The sequence below is a fragment of the Neurospora hispaniola genome (genome assembly GCF_033458365.1).
Source record: "Neurospora hispaniola strain FGSC 10403 chromosome Unknown B0T23scaffold_8, whole genome shotgun sequence".
In the NCBI taxonomy this organism is placed as follows: Eukaryota; Fungi; Ascomycota; class Sordariomycetes; order Sordariales; family Sordariaceae; genus Neurospora; species Neurospora hispaniola.
In genome coordinates this window covers 2,330,152-2,347,181 of record NW_026944413.1, presented here as the reverse complement: position 1 = coordinate 2,347,181, position 17,030 = coordinate 2,330,152, and the positions used below count along the sequence as shown (strand labels likewise).

The 17,030-nt window shown below is 50.9% G+C and overlaps 6 protein-coding genes across 6 annotated transcripts; 2 read left to right on the top strand and 4 right to left on the bottom strand.

Annotated features, from left to right (window-relative positions):
* The first annotated feature begins 2,740 nt into the window (after window positions 1–2,740).
* Window positions 2,741–4,477, top strand: B0T23DRAFT_345889 (U3 small nucleolar RNA-associated protein 6-domain-containing protein). Its single transcript, XM_062835960.1, has 2 exons — window positions 2,741–3,143; window positions 3,227–4,477. Exons 1-2 carry the CDS (start codon window positions 3,054–3,056, stop codon window positions 4,382–4,384), a joined length of 1,248 nt encoding a protein of 415 aa, XP_062689512.1. The 5' UTR covers window positions 2,741–3,053; the 3' UTR covers window positions 4,385–4,477.
* Window positions 4,478–4,643: 166 nt separating this feature from the next.
* On the bottom strand, window positions 4,644–5,661 carry B0T23DRAFT_399325 (EVE domain-containing protein; the record flags this gene model as incomplete). Its single annotated transcript, XM_062838413.1, has 2 exons — window positions 4,644–5,294; window positions 5,449–5,661. The coding sequence occupies 2 exons, from the start codon at window positions 5,659–5,661 to the stop codon at window positions 4,644–4,646; spliced, it is 864 nt and encodes a 287-aa protein (XP_062689511.1).
* A 1,340-nt stretch (window positions 5,662–7,001) lies between these two features.
* B0T23DRAFT_324407 (uncharacterized protein) lies at window positions 7,002–7,914 on the bottom strand (the record flags this gene model as incomplete). Its single annotated transcript, XM_062835422.1, has 2 exons — window positions 7,002–7,117; window positions 7,494–7,914. 2 exons carry the CDS (start codon window positions 7,912–7,914, stop codon window positions 7,002–7,004), a joined length of 537 nt encoding a protein of 178 aa, XP_062689510.1.
* A 1,296-nt stretch (window positions 7,915–9,210) lies between these two features.
* On the bottom strand, window positions 9,211–9,499 carry B0T23DRAFT_407827 (uncharacterized protein; the record flags this gene model as incomplete). The annotated part of the gene is made up of 2 exons (XM_062839227.1): window positions 9,211–9,259; window positions 9,315–9,499. 2 exons carry the CDS (start codon window positions 9,497–9,499, stop codon window positions 9,211–9,213), a joined length of 234 nt encoding a protein of 77 aa, XP_062689509.1.
* Window positions 9,500–11,764: 2,265 nt separating this feature from the next.
* B0T23DRAFT_388747 (uncharacterized protein) lies at window positions 11,765–15,271 on the top strand (the record flags this gene model as incomplete). Its single annotated transcript, XM_062837771.1, has 1 exon — window positions 11,765–15,271. A coding segment is annotated over exon 1 (3,034 nt), but the record flags the coding sequence as incomplete, so codon positions are not given.
* Window positions 15,272–15,639: 368 nt separating this feature from the next.
* B0T23DRAFT_237485 (mitochondrial large subunit ribosomal protein-domain-containing protein) lies at window positions 15,640–16,829 on the bottom strand. The gene is made up of 2 exons (XM_062833984.1): window positions 16,133–16,829; window positions 15,640–15,861 (listed from the first exon to the last, which is right to left on the bottom strand). Exons 1-2 carry the CDS (start codon window positions 16,571–16,573, stop codon window positions 15,811–15,813), a joined length of 492 nt encoding a protein of 163 aa, XP_062689507.1. The 5' UTR covers window positions 16,574–16,829; the 3' UTR covers window positions 15,640–15,810.
* Window positions 16,830–17,030: the final 201 nt, after the last annotated feature.

Below are 17,030 nucleotides of genomic sequence, written 5' to 3'. Positions count from 1 at the left end.
AAGAAAGGGATAATTTCCAAAAAAAAGTTAAATGGTATGGTATGGGATGAATAGTTCACATCAATTGATTATTGGGCACCATTGTGAGATGAACGGCACGATGGATACAAAAATGGTCTGAATTGTATTGTCTTCTCTAGAATTTAACTGCTGCTTGGATGTATTGCGGCACCAGGTTTTATACCCGATATATAGGCGGTTGAACGCCCTGTCGAGCTTGCCCAGTGCCTATCGAGCTTGCCCAGTGCTTGACCATTAGTCGTCCCGACTGTCAACCTTCCCTAGGCTGCTCCTCTCACAGGGGAGGAGGGGAGTTCTAGCGGGCGAGCAGTAGAGGGATTATTATTTAAAATAAATTTAATAGAGTTATTAAATAATAAATTAAGTAGGTTACCCTATACTCTTTTGTAAGACTCTAGCACTAGTATGCTGTATGTATCACGCATATACAGTCCCCCCCCCTCCTCCTCCTCGTTTAGTATATTGAATATATCCTCCTTATAAAGCGGTATATACCCTTCTTTTAATTATTCCTTCTTCTAATTATTAAAGTAAGCCTTCTACGTAACTTTACCCTTACCGTTAATAGAGTTATTAACCTATTACTCGTATAATTACTTCTAAATCTTTTTATTCTCTAATTTAATAGCTAGTATTTGCCTCCTTATATTAATAGCCTGCTCTTTCTATACCCGCTCTATAGCTCTCTAGTTAAATTCTCCCTTAGAGAGGGAGAGAGACTCGCCCTCTCGTAGAACTTTATATACCCGTCTCCTTATTTTACAATCTAAATTAGCAGCCTTCTCTCTATCTTATTAATTATATTCTTAAATAGTATTGTATATTAATAATCCCTTATAAATAATAGTCTTAATAGCGGGATAATATTAATAGGTAGGAGAACCAAAAGTATAGTAGTATTTATCTTTAATATAGGCAATGACTTTTACTACCTTAATAAAGCGGTCTTCGTTGGGGAGCATTGAGGGTAACGTAGGGTTGGATTATTTCGGTTGTTTTACTTAGATTTAAAGTAAGATTCGAGTCCGGTTAACTAGCTATATCCTAATATTAGAGAAACTGTTGAAGATATTATATACGATTATACTACTATTAAAGATACCCTAAAAGACTGGAGGTAATATAGTTAGTTAATTAACGAAATTGTAAGGGCGGATAGTAGTAATTTAAATCTAACTTACCTTTAGCTCTCTAACGAAGGTAGTACGAATAAAGTTGTATTTGTTTCGTTATACGAACTGCCTTAAGACCTTCTAGTAATAAGATTTAAATAAAAAGAATATTCTAATATTAAGCGGTTGTATTATATACGTTAAATAGAGAGGTAAGCCTATTAAAACAATATTGAAAGCGTCGGTATATTCTTTAATATTTATATTATAATAACTATTAAACCTATTAATAATTAGGATACGGTAGATTAACTTATATAGCTTCCTTAACCCTACTCTATATATTAAATTTAGGATTTTCTAACTAAAGGCGTTATAGCTATATTAATCATACCCAAACCACTTAATAAAAGAGAACCCTTTTTCTCTTAATTTATAACCGTCCTCCTCCTTCAACCGTATAAAAGTTAATAATAGGTAGAAGGAGTAATAATTAAAGTACTTTAATTAATTAAGGGTAAATTCTACGTTTGAAAAGCTAATTAGCGATTTAGTAAATCTAACCCCCTTATCTAAATTATTAACGAAGAAGTTTTCTATTAAATCGGTCTTAAATATTAAGTACACTAGTACCGTATACCCCGCCACGCTTACTCCTACTATAAACGTAATAGATTTATAATTAATAATATTATTAATCTCTAACTTTTACTTTACTAATTCCCTTAATACAATTACCCTTACTCACCCACCCACTACGCAACCGAATTTTACCCCTATTTTATTATAATTCCAAATATTACCTCTTTCAACCTTATACTTTTTAATAATAACTTTATACTTATTAAACTACTTATTAACAAACTCTTTATTCAATTCCCAAAACCTTCTCTTAATATTAACCGTATAGTAAATAGTAGTTTTAAATTCTAAATAGTCTTTAAGGAAACTAATTAACTATATTGCATTACAGGTCTCCAACGCACCCCGTAATAAGCGTAATCGATTTACCGCCGTAATAACTATTTAATATAGCGCTAGGAACCGTCCCTAAAAATAAAATATTACGTACAATATAATAGCGCCTTCCTCGGCTTCTATTAATATACGAAGTCTTCCTATTAGGCGTAATAAAACGGCGGGCTTCTAGAATTCGTATAGCGATTTAATATAATGAAAGATTAATATACGGGATTTACTAATAATAGCGGCGATGTCCCTAACGGTTAGTAGCTTCATTACCCTATTTCTAAGGGTTTTAAAGCGCCGATAAGCTTCAAGATACATACAGGCGCCGCGGTAGCCAGCGGGCGCCTTGCCCAGCTCTTTAAAGTACTAATCGAAATTTACGGGCACTGTACGGTAAATTAACGATTTTACTATTAATCTATAAATATATACAAACTGCTTATTTTTTACAGATTCACACAATGAAATTATACGAATTGGGGTACGGTTTAATTACAAGGCTATTGCCGATTTTATAATACAAATAAGCGATTTTGCAGGGCGTTAACAAGCAAATCTGCATAGTACCCATCGGCCTTGTCCTATAATAAAACGCTATCCTACAATTACTTTACCCCCTCTTTAATAAAGAGGGGGGGAGAAAAGGACCCACACCAGGCCGCCCTCCAACCCCCAAGTAGAACCATCCTTGTCCGCAGGGCAGCGAGGTCTCCACTAAAAAGTTTCTGTCCCACCCGGCCTGTGCAACTGCGGACAACTGCAAAGTGCAACTCCCGTCCATTTGTTTTGTTTGGTGATACTTGCCGACCGAGATAACATCGACAGCGAGCCACATCCACATCGGGAACAGACAGCCTCCGTCTCGAGTACTTCAACTACCACGACAGCACGCTGCTGTGATTACCACTACCATCCAACCATTCAACGATTGGCCACAGTTAATCCGACACCATGGGCAGCGTCGCGGAAAAGGCACGCTTCTATCTCGAACGGGCAGCTCCCCAGCTCCGCGAGTTTGATGAAAAGGAAATCTTCAATAAGGTTGGTCTTTCCATTCATCCCACCCTATTCTCTACCTTTCATCTTTGACGCCACCTCTAACAACCCCCTTACTATGTCTACAGGATGAAATCCGCTCTCTCGTCACCAAACGCTCCGACTTCGAGCATCTCGTCCTCTCCCCAGGCACCAAGCCCTCCGACTTCCTCTCGTATGTCCAATGGGAGCGCTCCATGGACCGTCTCCGGGCCAAGCGCTGCAAACGTCTCAAGATTCGTGGTTCCAACCCCCGCCCCTCCGAGGCACGCGTCTTTGGCATCTTCGAGCGCGCCGTCATGAAACACCCCGGGTGCATCCCGCTCTGGATCGCCTATCTCGACTTTGCCGCCGAGATCAAGGCCACAAAGCGATGGCGCCGGGTCATCACCAAGGCTATCCGTATGCACCCGAGGAGCGCAGTGCTGTGGACAATGGCAGGACGCAATGCGGCGGTGCACGGCGATATGGAGAGAGCGAGGGCCTATTTCCTCAGAGGGTGCAGGTTCTGTACTGGGGAGGTTAGTCTGTGGGTGGAGTATGCAAGATGCGAGATGGAGTGGTTGGCGAGGATAGAGGCCAAGAAGAGTGGCAAGGGAGTGCGGAGGGGAGTCAACCCGCTCGAGGCCATCAAGGCTACCGAGGGTACTGAAATCGAGGGCGACCATATTGCGCTGGACGACTCAGACGAGGATGACGTAGTCGACGGTGATGAACTCATCTTGCCCGATCCGGATGCCGGCGAGAAGAAGAAAAAGCCCGTCTTCGACGCCGAAGCTACCCGCAAGCTCGAGCAATCACCCGCTCTGTCGGGCGCCATCCCAATGGCCATCTTCGACATTGCCAAGAAGCAGCCGTTCTACGCCGCTGCGGCATGCGAAGCCTTCTTCGACATGTTTGCCACCTTTGGCCACGTCTCTTGCCAATCCAAGATTACCCAGCATGTACTCTCCGCTATGGAGGAGTCGTTCCCCATGTCGGCGTGCACTGCGAGCTGCTTTATCAGGCAACCGCTTATTGGCGTGGATATCAACACGCCGGAGTTCCCCAAGGCTTTGCGCGAGTCGCTGGCCAGGCTGCGCAAGGCGTATGCGGAGCAGACGGAGGACAAGAAGGCGCTTGCTGGAAAGATTGTGGATTGGGCCAGCAAGATCCTGGAGATCGAGAGCTTGGATCCGGCGATCAGGATGGTGCTGGAGGCTACGAAGAAGGGATTGGAGGCGGAGTTGGGACAGGAGAAGGCTTAGAGGTAGAATTGGTTAATGATACCCATGAAAGAGTAATTAGTTTATCGTCGGTTTTTGCCTTAAGTGTTTTATTGATGACACGAGCTCCTTTTGGTCTTGGCGTTGGTTTCGTGCGCACAAATCTCCAATTTGATATTCGGGACTTCATCCGACGTCGGTCTACTTCAAGAAACGTCATTATCAGTGGGTATCACTAACTTCACTCCCTGTTCACTTTTACCCCGAGGCCCCCATCTCCCATCTCATAGCAAGTGGGTAGTCACCTCCCCGTCCTCCCCCCAGCCTTGTCCATCAAGAACTCCCACTCCCCCTCCCCAACCCGACTAACACTCAACCTCCCCAGCCTTAACAACTCCATGCCCTCCAACGGCCCTCCCCCTTTTCCCCACTCTCTCAACTCCTTCAGTCCCAATTCCCTCTCAAACTTCTCCCTAAATTCCACATGCACCAAACTCCACGGATTCTCCTTGCCCTCCTCCTTGGCCTTTTTAGCCTTTGGATCAAAATAAGCAGCCTTTGGGTCAACAGCCGTCCAATCTTCCTCGGCTTCGCGCACAATCTCCATGACGCCCACGATGCCTGGGTTGGCACAGTTGGAGTGGTAGAAAAAGGCAAGGTCGCCAACACGCATCGAGCGTAGGTTGTTGCGGGCTGAGTAGTTGCGGATGCCGTCCCAGGGTTCCGGGGAGGTGCGGGCGGCAAGGTCGTCGATGGAGAAGTGGACGTCGTGGCCGTTTTCAAGACGGGGGAGGGGTTCGGCTTTGAGGAGCCAGTATTGTCGGGCTGGGGTGCCTGTGGTGGTGGTGGTGGTGGCGGTAGTGGGAGGCTTGGCTGCCACTGGGGGTTGGGAAGGGGATGGGGTTGGTTTGGTGGATTTGGCTGTGCGGGATCGTTTGGTCGGTGGTTGTGACTAGAGAAAGTTAGTTGTGGTTACATGTATGGCGAGTGCTGAGTGAACAATGGAGTGGCAGTGATGAGGTGATGAAGAGATGTTGTTGTTCAGGCATGTGATGAACTGTCGGTCCAAGTAAAATGACGAAACTCATCAGCTTTCGTGTACTTACCTCCACTTTCTTCTCCTCATTCTCCTCCTCTTCCTTGACAGCAGCTGGTTTCCTCCCGCCCTTCTTCCCAGTAGAAAGTGCTTGGGGCTTCTCTTCTTTCACAGGCGCCATAACTTCCTCCGTTGGCTCTACACCCTTGCTCAACCGCGAAGAACGTCGACGCGTCGACTGCTCAGACTCAGACTCCCCGTGGGTGGATTTCCTTTTCGGCATGTTGGCTGGAAATGTCGTTGAAGTCCGCTTTGCTGCGAGATTGGATTGGAAAGCAGAAGCGATTTTGGGAAAAGTGGGAAGTCGTGGTTTTGATGCGAGGTGGAAGGGTTGACGTTGGGTTTGACGTTGGATGTTGTTAGTGCCAAGACCTTCTGGTCTGGACGGACCTTGCTGCAATCGCCGAGGAACATTGTTTGGGGGGATGGAAATGGCTTCCTTACGAGACAAATTTAGGAGGAGAGTATGTCTCATTTTGCATATAGTGAATCTTGAGTCAAGCAACTCCAAAACGCTTCTCTCCTTGATGTATATAGTTTTGCCAAGTTTTACTTCTTGAACGTCTGAACTGTGAACCGTTTGTTCATCGGTCCAGCTACAGCAGGCTGCACGGGCCATCCAGGAAGTTCACTGTAGCGTCAGTCATCTGTGGGTTAAACGTTAAGGACAGTATTTGACAGACGTGATTGCAGTGTTCAGTCGTTTCGAGATTACCTATAAAGCCATTTGTAGATAGGTACTAGATCTGTGTGTGAATGAGTTGTAAATCGATATTGCAGACCGCTCCTACGGATGTTCAGGTACTTACCGATCCTGTTGCCGGTCCCGGCCCCACATCCCCGGAGTGGACCCCACTTATCCGTTCCGGCTCCTCGGATGTCCCAGAAACATGATAAGCCAACACCATCCGTGAAAGAAGGTGCCTCGTGGACGTATGTATTCTTGACAGTTTCCCACATCCTCGGATTACTTTCCATAGTATTTTAATGTATCCCAGTTGAAGAGAATTTGAACCCGGTCAGGATTTATTCTATTGTCTGTCAACTTCCTTTTGTGTCTTCAAAATCAATACAGGTAGTTGCGTCTTCGCAGTGACCACTATCTCTTACCTTCGAACCACAATATTAGGAAACCTTACTGCTGTATTGCGACAAACTTACGAAGAAAAGGAGAACTTCTGCCAATCGTGAGCGCTGCTTCGTCCGAAAGCACACCTGCTTACCGCCGAAGTCGAACAGTCCTTGGATTTCAGCAAGGAACTGCGCTCACATGCCTTCCACTTTACACGCATGTATGATTTGGCCGCTATCAACATGGCACAGCCCCTTTCCGTGTTTCTTCCCCAAGGTACACGTCGCAGCACCGAAAGTTCAACAAGAGAGACAAGCCAATTCCGAGAGCGGTTGTATGACCTTGAATTGTGTGAGCAGTGGGACAAGTCGGACAGACGTCGTGCATAGCTGACCCAAAACGGAACAACAGGGAAGTCTTGTTCTGGAAGAGGAGCGGACTGAGAACGAAAATTACTGTGGAACTCAATCAGGGATTCGGGAGCCGGACTGTCAATCAGGATGCTTGGGTGTAATGTGCGTGCCGGTGAAGATAGCGGTTGTAGTCAGACCACGAGTTGCCATGTTCCAGGCAATTGTGGGACGTCCAGATCTTGAAACCCCACGTTCTGTTTCACGATAAAAGAGGTATGGAGCTGAAGTGTTCAAGAACACAGGCCAGGGAAGGGAACATTCAATCATTAGACGATATCGCCCAATTGGCGGAATGTTCCATCACTTTTGTGAGTTCAGGATTCCCACAATTCGATTCGCCTTGACTCGACAAGGGTCGTTTGCAACGTTGAAGCCACTGTGTGTAAAATACCTATCGTTTGAAATAAGGGTCAAGTTCTTGATTGCCTTCGTTGATGGAGTTTGACAATTCAGCAAAAGGGTAAGTAGATAAGCCGGACCAGGTCATCCATTGTGTCGGGTTCACCTACCGTACTTGGGATTGGCGGGCGTGGGTGTTGGGTCGGTCACAAACGCAAGGCACCTACCTACGTACGCCGGCGATGTGCGTGGTGTGTGAATGTTGACCGGCCTTGGAAGTTTCACTTGGAGACTCCATGTGATGCTTCTCAATGGAATACTGAGGCAAGTGAACATGAATCAAAAGCAAATCATGCGCGACAACTGAGAAAGAAAGGAAAAGATGGCCTGAAATGAGACCATTCCCTTCCAAAGCTGTCGGGCAGATGACGAGGGGATTGCATGTTCGCAGATGTCTTCCCGCCCGACCCTGTGCTAGGGCGGGGGTTTTTAGCTCCCGCACATAGCGGGCATTGGCGAAAGGGGTGAGTGACTCTGCCACCGAAAGCAGCAGAACAAAAAATGGCCCGATCGCCCACCTCTGTGCCTGTTTCTCCCTCTCTTTCCATCCTTTTCTCGCTTCTTCAGGCCGTGCTTTCGATTTTCCACTCATTTTGCGTCTTTACCGACCATCGTTGTGGATTGATTGACGATAGAATCCATGGTTGTTAACAGCAATCAAGTACCCTGCTCCAACGGAAATTGTTAGTGCAGACGGTCACTGCTCGACAATTGAACGACACCTCATACGAATGACATCCGTTATGTACACGACAGCAACGACAACTACTTTACAATCGGAAGTCCTCTTGTGAATGACTTCACAGCTCAGAAGATTTCCAGGCAAATTGAAAGGTCCAGCAGGCACATGGCGTCGCGTGGGCCACCCAATTCCCCATGGCCGTGTACCCAGCAGAGTGATGCGGGTGACCAGTCCAGGTACCTTGTTGACCAACACCAATGCCTGGCCGCCCATGTGGAGGGATGAGGACACGCAAAAACCCAGCACACACCTGAGAAGTGGAAGAGAAACCACCAATCCAGTCGACCACCTCGACTTTCATTACGGGGAAGACAATTTCCAAAGTCAAAGTTACACACCCACCACATTGGGCGTGGAAATGGGACTTCGACATGATGCGGGCATGTTGATGGGTCGACATAGAATCCAGTTCTTGCCAGACTTCAACTTGGTGGCTGGTGGGGTACGCAGCAGGTACCGAAGCGCACGGCAAGCCGAAGAGACGACATGACGAGATGACGGAGTCAACTGCAGCGGTCAAGCACCATGGAGAATCGGCGACAAAAAAGGGACTATAAAGAGGGGGAATGAACTCTTTAATGTTTCCTTGGGAACTGAACTTTCTACTGACTTTGTAGCTTGGCACGCGGAACTCACTCAGCGATAAAACAATGCTCAAGTCTTTTCGGCCGAAATTCAGACACCACCCTGTACAGCATTATCACATCGAAACCGAGTGTCAATTCCTTCACAAACCCGAAAACATGATGGCCACTCCTGGGATCTCAGATATCGGCCATGGACTCATCTCTCGAACCTTGATCGTTTGAAAGAAACAGGATGCCGCAACCTGGGGCCGAAACCGAGAACGAAAGACCATATCGGAGCAAGATGGGATATAATGGATGAAGATTCATGGCCTCACGGGAACCGTGGGTTTTGATTCGCCATCGACCTCGACCATAGGTAGCCACGAGACTGCCGCTATGACTATTGAATGTCCATGAGGCAATTTGTTTCGACATTGCCGGACATCGATGGCAAAGATGTCACAACTGGGAAGTTTGGGGAAACATGGGTTGTGCACACAGGAAGAACAGTTGCTATGGCCTGCTAGTGAAGTATGGGCGGCAACACCAACATTTGGCGGCATTCTGAGGTATCTCACTAGCTGCTATTATCGTCGGCCATGATTGGCCACGCTGACATGGCGGCGCTAGCCTGTTGTGAAACTTGGAAATGACTTGGGTTGGGGGGCTGACCAGACTCACCACTGAGGCAGCATCTTCTTTGCTGCTCTCACTTTGACTGCAGCTTTTCCTCCATCGGTCAGTCGTAAGCCTAGACGGACAGCTGGCTGGACACCATCAAGAATATAGCCGACCAGACAATAGGGGAGCAAACCGCGACCGCGCTTGAGCAACCACTCCATACCCGCACGATCTGCTGGTAACATAACAGACCGCAGGTAAGACTTTCGTCTCGTTATTGTTATTGCTACTTCTATCCCTTCTCTCTGCATGGCGTTTCGGAGTCAACCACACCTACCACCAGCTTCGAGCTACAGCCTTGTGATCTTTTGGAGACGAGTATTTCCCAGCATACATGGCACTGGGGCTCGACGATCACATACCTAGACTTTTGTGTGTTTGTTAGCCCCCATACCGCTGGTCCGCTTCAATTCCATGGCTCCTCCGAAAGTAGCACAACGGTCCCGTCTCTATCACAGGGACACTCAACATCACACTGTCGTGTAGAAGCTCCCCGCCCTTATCATCGGATTTCGAAAGCAGCTACAGTCGATGTCCTCTTCTCACAAACCGAGTCTCTGGAGACAACTACACCACGGACCTCACCCAATCCAAGTGGACGCTTTTATTAGAGACAGCACAGAAGGGAAGCATTCCTCAGTGTTATCAAACGTTTTTCTTGGGTACGAAAACCAACCCTCGGTTAAGGCATTGCATCCGAAAGGCCGAGTTTTCTGTCAAGCGAACCAAATCACGCTGAAATTCCCCTTTACTCATGCTACCCAACGTTCATGATCACTTTATGAAGGCACTCTGGTGTTCAGTGACACTTTCCCCTTCGTTGGTTGCACTCGGCTCATAGCCTCATAGAGAGAGCTCCTTGCCAGTTGCCGAGTTGGAGAAGCAACTGGCGGGCATGCCCGAAAATACCGCTAGTCAGCTGCTTGGCAGTCTTCCGCCAGCAGGCGACACTCCGAGTCAGCACTGCCCCCCTGCCGTCTCAGTAGAGGTCAAGAAGGTGGTAGCAAGCCGAGCCGACAAGGGCCAAAAAGTGACAGGATCGTTGAGTGGTGGTGTTGCGCACGGGCGCGATTCTCTAGTGTAGAGTACGACTACACGGGTGTCCAGCCAGAAAGGAACGAAGCGACTGGAGACCTCGCTAGTCGTACTCTCTTTGCTCTCAGTCCTCCTGCCTACACCTAATCAACCACCCACAGTTCTACCACTGCGCTCACCCAAGCACCGCACCGCACCCACCTCCCGGAGCAAAGTGTCCCAGTCCCAGTCCCCGTCCCAGTTTCCCGTCCCCCGTTTCCCGACCACGCACGCAAACTGAAAGAGCCCCAACCCGCGACGCGACTTCACTGCGACTGAAGTGCCCTGCCCTGCCCTGCCTGCCCTGCTCCATCGCGACCAGCTTCTGCCGTGTCACTACACGCCCTATTCTCATCAATCCGTTCCTCGATAGGCCATGCTGGTGCCCTGGCAAATGCCCTGCTGACCCTTGACCCAAAGGAAAACACGCGGTAACAGCTGATGGGTTCGACGGTGACCGTTCCGATTCCCACACCACTTGCCACTACTACTAACCGCCGCCGCCCACACCACCTCGACCACACGATCCATCACCACACCACCTACTACTCCCTCGTCCAGCTCCAGCTCCAACCATACCCGACATGAGCTCCTGGATGAACGATGCCGCAGTCCCGAACCACAATGGCAACGGCTACCCCCACCACAATGTCAACGCCAACGTCAACCTCAACGACCCGGCCGCCATGACCAACAACATGGCCGCCGCCGGCGTCATCGACCCTGCCGCCTTCATGGCCGCTGCCAATCCGCAGGTCGCCGCTCAGTTTAACGTCAACCCGGGAACCACCATCAACCCCGCCCAGTTCGCGAACCCCCAGATGCTCGCCATGCAGAACGGCCCCATGCGCAATGCCTCGCCCGCCTTCAACAACGCCATGTACCAGACGAACCCCATCATCCCCTCCAAGCGCCCCCGGCCGAGAGAGGATAGCATAGGCCAGTCGCCGCGCCAGGCCCCCGGCATGATTCCGACCTCACGCGCCGACACCCCCCAGCAGTCGCAGTTCCCCGGCTTTCAACAGCAGCCTGCCATGGGGCAGCCACCGACAGGGCAGCCGAATCCATATCCCCACCTGCAACCGAACGGCTCCGCGAATGCGACGCCCTCGCCCATAATGAGCAACCAGATGCGCCCCGGCAGCGTACCCCAACGAGTGGCCACGGCCTCACCACATCCCTTTTCGCCCGCCGCGCAACAGTTTCCGCAAAACTCGCCCATACCGTCCGACCACGGCGGCACGCCTCAGCCCAACTACATGCAGCAGAACTTTGCCCAATCTTTCAACCCCCAGTTCGCGCAAGCGCAACCGCCAGCACGACCGAGCCCGTCACCGAACCCCATGGCCAGCCAGATGATGCAGCAACAGATGGCTGGGATACCGCAACAGCTACAGATGCATGGGCAGCTACACGGTCAAATGGGCGGGCAAATACCGGGACAGATGGGCGGGCAGATGGGCGCACAAATGCCAGGACAGATGCCAGGACAAATGGGAGGTCAAATGGGAGGCCAAATGGGAGGCCAAATGGGAGGACAGATGCCGGGACAGATGCCGGGACAGATGGCCGGTCAGATGGCGGGTCAGATGGCCGGTCAAATACCTGGCCAGATGCCGAGTCAGATGGTCGGCCAGATGCCAGGACAAATGCCCGGGCAAATGCCCAGCCAGATGGCCGGACAGATGCAGGGCCAGATGTTCCCTCAACAGATGCAACAAATGCCCCAGCCCAGAAACGCCATGGAGCAGCAACGGCTGATGTATCAAATGCAACTTCAACGACAGGCAAACATGCAAATGCAACAACAGATGGTCGGCCAAAACATGATGCAACCACACAATGCGGCTCAAGCTCAGGCACAACATGCTCACGTTCAACAAGCTCAAGCTGAAGCGCGAGCTCAGGCGGCGCATCGGAACTTGATGGCTGCCAGAGGAGGACAGATGGTTCCCACGGGAATGCGCCCCCAGCAGGGGATGCCTCAACAACAGCAGCAGCAGCATCCACAGCAGCAGCCCATGGGAAGGGGTGACCCCAATTCGTTCATCAAGAACTTGACGGCCTTCATGAATAGCAAGAACATGCCATTGGAGATCAGCCCGGTTGTTGAAGGTCGCCCAATCAACCTAGCCTCCCTGTTTCAGCTTGTATACCACAAGTTTGGAGGGTATCGCAACGTGACGCAGTCGAATGGTTGGCCGCAAATCACACAAATGCTCGGATATCCTGTCCACCAGGTACCTCATGCGCCACAGCATATCAAGACTGTTTACGAACGGAATATCCTCAAGTTCGAAGAGGCATGGACGGCACAACAGCGGGCCAGGCAGGCCGGTGTTATGTCCACCCCGCAAAACATGCAACAAGTCCAGCCCATGAAGCCGATGCCACCAGGACAGATGCCGCCTAATCAGATGATGTCAGCTGGACCGCAGCCACCTATACAACCGGGTCAGATGCAGTCACCCATGAAACCCCCAATTGCGCAACAACCGAATGTTAATGGCTTTCCTGGGGCGCACCCGGGGCAACAACAAGCGAATGCCGGCCCAATGGGCCACCCCCGTAATAGCCTTTCAAGAAGCTCACAACCTACGCCAACAGCAGAGGAGTTCCCCATGCCGTCGCCGGCCCACAGCAAGACTGGAAGCATGTCGATGCCAGGATCTGCCCACCCGGAGAACCAGATGATGCCAGGGCAGGGCATTGAGGCCGCGCCTGGATTCCCTAAACCAACGCGGGATCCGGAGCTCTACATTCCTTGTTCGAGAGAGGTCACCACATATGGCGGCGTGGATCTTGGCTCGGTAGAACATTTTGCGGAACAGTTAAGAAAGTTCAAGCCAGACGTTCCCCATCTTACCGATCTGGGGAATATTGACGTACATGCTCTAACCAAGAGCATCCAAAGTGGCATCCACGGCGAAGTACGGCTTGCTTTGGATGTGCTTGGGACAGTATCAGCCACATCACCAGAGAGCGGCAAACAGGACCCTCCTCAACCGTATCTTCCACTCGATCTGCGACACTGCGACGACTTGGTAGAAACACTGATAGAATGCGCCGAGGAGCAAGTTGATCTGCTAGCCGAGAACTCGGAAGAAGCTTCCGACGAGATCACCATCACCTCGTATGAAGATGTCGTTCGCGCCTGTCGCATCGAGAAATTTGCCCTCCGCAGCGTGCCCCTCTTTGGCTCTCAGGAGTACGAGCTCGACCAAGCCGCTGACAGGCTAATAGCCATCACCACCATCCTGCGCAACCTCTCTTTCCTCGAGGAGAACCAGGCCTGTCTCGCCGACGAGTCCGTCATTCGCTTCCTGTGCATGGCCATCCGCTACCTCGGCACGCGCGAGATGTTGCTCCGCACGCAGGTCAACACTCTGGACTTTATGAAAGACCTGGTCATTCTGCTCTCCAACATCACACGTTGCGTGGAGATGCCAGGGAGAGAACAAGCCTTTTGCCTGCTCCAATTCCTCCTTGCTTTTGCTCCCTCGCCCGCTCCAAGCATGTCTCCTTCACCCGACGGCAATGATTCTGACCCGGGAATCCTCTTCTTCACGCCTTACGACCCCTCTCTTCACCCATACCTCCCACACGCAATCGACTCGCTCGCCAAACTCCTTGCCCGCGATGAGCCGAACAGGACGTACTACAAAACCATATTTGCCAGCGAATCCCCCTCACCAGGCCCAGTGTCGCCAGCAGACCTGCTGGTAACCCGCACCTTTGCCCTCGCCATCTCGCCTATCCCGGACCTTTCCGCCCCAAACACGCGTCCCGCGAACATCCCTTCTTTGATCGAAGTCAGGAAGCCGTTCCTCATGCAAGGTCTCCTAGCAGCAGATATTCTGGCCTCCATCACCCCCGACGGGCCCGTCGGAGCTGGAGTCGGCGCCGACGCAGCCGAAAATGGACCAGTGGCTGCCAGCAGTGGGGTGAATGTTGCCAGAGTATGGCTCTCCAGCGGCAATGGCCTCGTGCAGAACCTCTTCTACTTGGTTCGCCAACTAAGCATGCAATACGAGTCCCAACCCGTCGGTCCCGCCAGGCCCACAGGGCGCGGGGGCGCCAACCAGCAACATAACAAGCGGGATGCGGATCTGGTGTACATTGTCAGCTTGGCCGTTAGCATGCTGAGGAAGTTGGGGGAGAAGGCTGCGAAGGATTCAGGGCCTTTGGGTAGTAGCAAATATCGGAATGGCGGAGCCATGGCGGATAGGATGGAAGGCATAACAGAAGAAGAGGGAAGTGAATGGGAAAGAGGGGGCGGAGGATGGGAAAGGCAGAGGCAACAAGATGGCCTGCCGGCGTGTGCGGTATTGCCCGGTAAGGATACGTTGCTGGGAGCGCTGCAGATGGGTGCGGCGGAATGGGGGAAGGAGGGCATGTTGAAGGATTTGGTTGCTTTTTGTACTTTGGTAGAGTGACGGGTTTCTCATATTTTTTATCTTTTTTAGTCTTTGGGGAAGTCAATGAATGAACGGATGGGGTTTGCTTGGTAGACGTGATCCTTTATAAGGCGTTGTTGCATGCAGTGGCCGAGAGGTGGGAGGTGCATGATGCAGGAAGAAAAGGACGAGGCGTGGTGATGAAATTCGTTAGAATGAGATACGTGACATGGATAAGGAAAAGCGAGTGAAGAGAACTTGAGCGCAGGATAGGGTGGGAATGAATCGAAGAAGAACAGAGAGAGAAAAAAAGAATTCGTACATAATAGAGGAGTTCTGCCTTGCTTTGTCTGTCTGAAGAGCAGGCGGTTGTCAGGTTCGTTGTCAATAAATATTATGGCTTTGGATGGGATAGGCTGGTTATCTTGAGTTTTGCGAAAAGTCTCGGTTGATGAAGCAAGCAAAGATTCGAAGAGAGTAAAAGTGGTTGTACATCACTCGACCATCATGAACCTGCCGTGAACTGTACCCAATGTGGCAATGCCGTGTATTTTTACATCGAGAACTCTCTCCCATGAAGCTTCGTCAAAAGTCTCCCCTAACCGTGCATATCCCCTTCCGCACATCTCGCCTAAGCTCATAGCTGGGATAGCAAGATTCTTCGTCGTAGAGACAAATATCATTCGACCGCTTTTTGTAAATCCTTGAGCCGTTCCTTACAACCCGCTTGGTGATACATTGTCTCAACATGTGGTATATTCTTCCATCGTACACACAACCCTCCTATTTACCCCTCGGTGGTCTCACTGTGTAGCCGAGGACTCTCTATATATGTGACCACTCGGTAGTCCTCATCCTGGGGCATGAAGCATTCAGCACCTCCTGGAATATGCCCCGGCATGCTCTCCAGTCCGTGGCATGGAGCAGCATGGTATCTTTCCCGGTAATGGGTCGGTCCTCGTCGTGTTATGTGGACTTGTGGCGGCAAGCTGTCCAGGGGTTTGTCGCTGTAGCATCTTTCTCGTTTAAAAGCCCAAGCCGTCCAGGAACTTGACGATTTCCTCTCTGCGGTGTCCCTGTTTTTGTTGGTAGTCCATTAGCATCGGTTCTTTCTGCTGCAAGTTTTACTCTCTTCTTGTTTTCCCCTTCGCCCTATTCGTTTCTCCCGTCTCTTCCTTTTGTCCATTGTCCCATGATCTTCAAACCTCTACCTCCCTCCTTGCCTCTCTTCCCGAACTCCCATCTCTTTGCCGATTTTTCTTGACATTCCCTCACTCCTGGTGTCATACTGCCTCCCACTCTCTCGCAAGTAGCAGCAAACAGAAAATGCAAAAGCAAAGAACTCACATCAACCTCCAAATGCCCTGTCGGCACCTTCACCCGCACCTCCTTCACCTCCAGCCCCAAGAACTGCGCAAGGTCCTTGCGCAGAGCCTGGCCATCACCTTGCACCTTCTTGATCTGGGTGAGCTTCTTGTTACCACCGCGCTTGGCGAGGTGGTAGACGGGCAGGCGCTGGGTCCAGGCACGGCCTACTAGGTAGGGCTTCGCGACGGGTTTCGTGGATTCTGTTGGCGCGGCACCGGTCTGGGTCTGGATAGGGGTGGTAGGTTGTGTGGTGGGCTGCTGCTGCTGCTGGGATGGTGTCGTTATTGTGGCTGTTGTTGTTGGTTGCGATGCGGCGGCAGCGGCGGAGTAAAATCGGGACTGGAAGGCGGCGCGGACGGTGAGGGGCGTCGCGGGCTGGGCGATGGCCCGGGAGAGGCCGAGGAAGGTTGAGCGGAACATGGTTGTGGTGTTGTGTTGTGTGGTGTGGTGGTGGTAAAGACAGAAAGAATGATGGCAAGGCTGTCGCGAAAGTTGGGGAGGTCGAATCGATCGAGCTGGGTTCGGTCGGTCGCAACGGGATCTGATAGGTAGGTAGGCTTGGCTGGGATCTGGGGTTCAGACTGGACCTGCGCTGCGGCCAAGAGGTGCCCGTTTCTTCAATTGCTGGCTCGCTGGAGTCGGATCGGTCCCGCGTCCCGTGCCCTGGGCCGTGTTCCTCTCGGCGCGGCGGGTCCGCCGTCGGGGTCTGGAAATTTGGTCGGTAATCGGCAGAATTATTGACCGCCCGGGCGTCCCCGCGTACCCCGTAGGTGCTCTGCCCGGGCCGTCCGGCGGGATGTGCGCCGAGCGAGAGGGATGAAAGCCTGAAACTGTGTGCGTTCGCTGAAGCTCCAGGCCTTGCCGGGGTGCCTGATCT

Excerpts from the sequence above, each read along its gene's own strand:
- B0T23DRAFT_345889 (XM_062835960.1), top strand. The coding sequence starts at position 3,054 with ATGGGCAGCGTCGCGGAAAAGGCACGCTTCTATCTCGAACGGGCAGCT. Across the intron at positions 3,144-3,226 it reads AAAAGGAAATCTTCAATAAG|GATGAAATCCGCTCTCTCGT; the intron begins GTTGGTCTTTCC and ends CTATGTCTACAG.
- B0T23DRAFT_237485 (XM_062833984.1), bottom strand. The coding sequence starts at position 16,573 with ATGTTCCGCTCAACCTTCCTCGGCCTCTCCCGGGCCATCGCCCAGCCC. Across the intron at positions 15,862-16,132 it reads CAGGGCATTTGGAGGTTGAT|GGACACCGCAGAGAGGAAAT; the intron begins GTGAGTTCTTTG and ends CAACAAAAACAG.